Source organism: Capsicum annuum, unplaced genomic scaffold, assembly GCF_002878395.1.
Source record: "Capsicum annuum cultivar UCD-10X-F1 unplaced genomic scaffold, UCD10Xv1.1 ctg4814, whole genome shotgun sequence".
NCBI classification, from domain to species: domain Eukaryota; kingdom Viridiplantae; phylum Streptophyta; class Magnoliopsida; order Solanales; family Solanaceae; genus Capsicum; species Capsicum annuum.
Window position 1 is genome coordinate 407587 of NW_025855829.1, and position 3048 is coordinate 410634.

Below are 3048 nucleotides of genomic sequence, written 5' to 3' on the forward strand. Positions count from 1 at the left end.
ATGTTGTGCATGAAAAATCCTGGATTGATTCCTATAATATTGGACATTTACTAACCAATCACCTTTCTTCTCCTCTTTAGGACTACTATAGCTTCCTCTATATGTATATCTGTTAATACTACAGATAAAATAATAGGCAAAGTATCTTGATCACCAAGAAAAACATATTGTAAATGAGGAGAAAGAACCTTAAGCTCCAAGTTAGGAGCTTCTTCTACTTAAGGCTTGGGCGATGGACCAATTGGCCTATTCAATGGTTCGAAAGGCACTTTCATTGTCTCAACCACTACCAGATTCATAACCTGGACCAATTCCAATGCTTTCATATCTCCATAAGATCATGACCCATCAAATCTCACTCTAATGGATCATCAGACAACAATAACTGCCAATCAGAAACACGATTAATAACCGATATAGATGACAACTAGCTGGCAATTTTAATGCCTTGTACATATCAAAGACTTCTACTTTATCATGCGCTCGCATTTTTATTTTCTCAGTTTCTACATCAATTAATACTGTCCTATTGCTAAGAAAGTTTGTCCCAAAATAAATGAAACCACAGGATCAGCCTCAAAGTCAAGAATTATAAAATCCATCAAAAAATTAACGATCATACTTGCACCAAAACATCCTCAATAATACCATCCGACCTGACAAGTGATCTATCTGCCAGCTGTAAAATACTAGTAGTGGGTTTGGAACTCACAAGACCCATCTTTCGGTACCACGATGTGGGCATAAAATTTATGCTAGCTCCCAAGTCACACAATCCACGTGCACAAATAGTCTGTTCAATGGTAATCTGCAAGGTAAAAGTACCCGGATCTTTAAGCTTCGTAGGCAATTTGTTTTGAATCTTTAACGTGCACTCTTGAGTAAGTGCAAGTATAGTATACTCGGTCAACCGTTTCTTATTTGCAACTATATCCTTTAAATATTTTGCATATTTTGGCACACTTTGCAAAATATAACAAGAGAAGGATTCACTTGAACCTGCTTCAAAAGATCTAAGAACTTATAACTCACCTCCTCTTGATACTTCCTTGCCCTTTGAGAAAAGGGTAAGAAAAGGGTCTTCTTGTCTACATGAATTTCATCACTTGTAATTTTTTCTTTTATTTCCTTCTCTGTATTGTCTTTGGTACAATCATCAATAGTTATAGGACTAATCAGCTCCTGAACTGTCTCCTTAGTTTGCAGCCCACTCTTTGTTGTAACTATATTTACTTTCTTGGGATTTGTCTCTGTATCTCTAGGTAATGCTCCTTGAGGTCTTGTATTCTGTGCCCCTACAGTTTGACCCAACTGAAACTCTAGATTTCTCATAAGCAATTGTTAACTCTTCAACTCACTGCCAACTATGCCTGTTGAGTCTTAATTTCAGTTACAAATTGCATTTGTTGAGCCATAACTTGTTTCATCAATTCCTTCATATTACTAGATTGTGTAGTTGCCTAAGTGTTCTGAGCTGGCTATGGATTTCGTTGCACTTGTCCTTTGCACTGATTTGCATTCTGTACCTGATTTCCACCCCATAAAAAATTAGGATGGTTTCTCTAGTTGGGATTATAAGTATTACCAAAATTTGGTTATCCCTGCCGATGTGCACTCCCCACATAGTTGACTAATTTTGGATTAGCTGTGTAAGCATTAACTGTGTGGTCACCACTTCCGCAAACCTCACACTAAGAATTCACCTATTGGGCTGCATTCACTATGGCTGCTGGTTGTGTAACACCCAACTTTATGTTATTAAGCTGAGTAATCATATGATTTTGCATGGCTATGATTTGTGCTTGTAATATAGTGAACCGATCTACCTCCAATACCTCTACAACCTTTTTAGGAGGACTTTTCTAGTCTGCATGCCAGTCAGGGTTCCCTTGTGAAATCTGATTCAACATTGTGTACAATTCTTTATATGTCTTTTCAAGAGCCTATCCACCTAATGCTAAATCCAAGAGAATCTTCATGTTTGGCTCTAATACTTCTATGAAAGTATAAACTAGAACATCATTAGATTGATGATGGAGAGGGCAATTTCTGAGCATACCCTTAAATCTCTCCCAATCTTGGTAGAGATTCTCTTTATCTTTCTATCTAAAACTCAAGATTTCACTCCTCAAGCGTGTCGTCTTTCTAGATAGAAAGAATCGAATAAAAAACTTTTGAGCTAGATCTTCCCATGAAGTGATGGAGAGTAGTGGTTCAGCATGTAACTACCTTTTTGCTTCCCCAATTAGGGAGAAAGGGAAGTGTCAATCTGGCTTAGTTAGAATTCACCCCTTCATGAATGTATGTATCATTGATTTCCAAAAAGGTTTGTATATGTTACTGCAGATATTCGTGTGAGAGGCCATGAAATTTCCCCCACTGAATTCAGCAATTGTACCATATTCTGCTTCAATTTAAATTGACCTCTTAGTTCAGGCTTTAAAATACTATTCATCAAATGGTTCGTGAGTGGGATTGCCACCTCACAAATAGGTCTAGCAGCTTGTTGAGCAGGAATAACTGGAATAACAGGAATGATAGGAGATGGAATATTTATGTAATTTGGATCAATTGGTTCATTTTATTGTTCGGCCATTCTTCGTCTTTGTTGAAAGATTTGCTCTGGTTCTGAAAAAGGCTCTACCAGTTCTTTATCTCTCGCTAGTCCTGGATTCAGCTAAACCTGCAAAAATTCAGCCGCTAAGATCAAGTTGTTAACACCTAAACTTAATATCAAAAAACCAAAAATTTAGCAATTTACTAATTATATTAATCCCCAACAACGAAGCCAAAAAATTTTTGCGACTCAGCCGCATATGCAAGTGCACGTGATCGTTCAAGTAATATATTGATTTAGACAATCAGATATCATTCTCATGAGGACTAAACAACTAGGAATTTAACCTACTTTTAGTTCCAGACAATGTGTATCAAGTATTGTATAGTATCAAGATGATTTTGAATTTGAGAATAAAAACGTAAATTAATAAACAAGAAATAAAATTTTATGACTAAAGCAAAGCAAGAAACAGTTGTAAATAGTTATGA

General features: G+C 36.4%; 1 protein-coding gene and 1 non-coding gene across 2 annotated transcripts; one reads left to right on the forward strand and one right to left on the reverse strand.

Moving 5' to 3' along the window:
* Window positions 1-355: 355 nt before the first annotated feature.
* On the reverse strand, window positions 356-1332 carry LOC124892529. The gene is made up of 3 exons (XM_047403804.1): window positions 1033-1332; window positions 623-934; window positions 356-385 (listed from the first exon to the last, which is right to left on the reverse strand). Exons 1-3 carry the CDS (start codon window positions 1330-1332, stop codon window positions 356-358), a joined length of 642 nt encoding a protein of 213 aa, XP_047259760.1.
* Window positions 1333-2028: 696 nt separating this feature from the next.
* Window positions 2029-2135, forward strand: LOC124892532. Its single transcript, XR_007050303.1, has one exon. It is a non-coding gene; the product is annotated as a small nucleolar RNA R71 (small nucleolar RNA).
* Window positions 2136-3048: the final 913 nt, after the last annotated feature.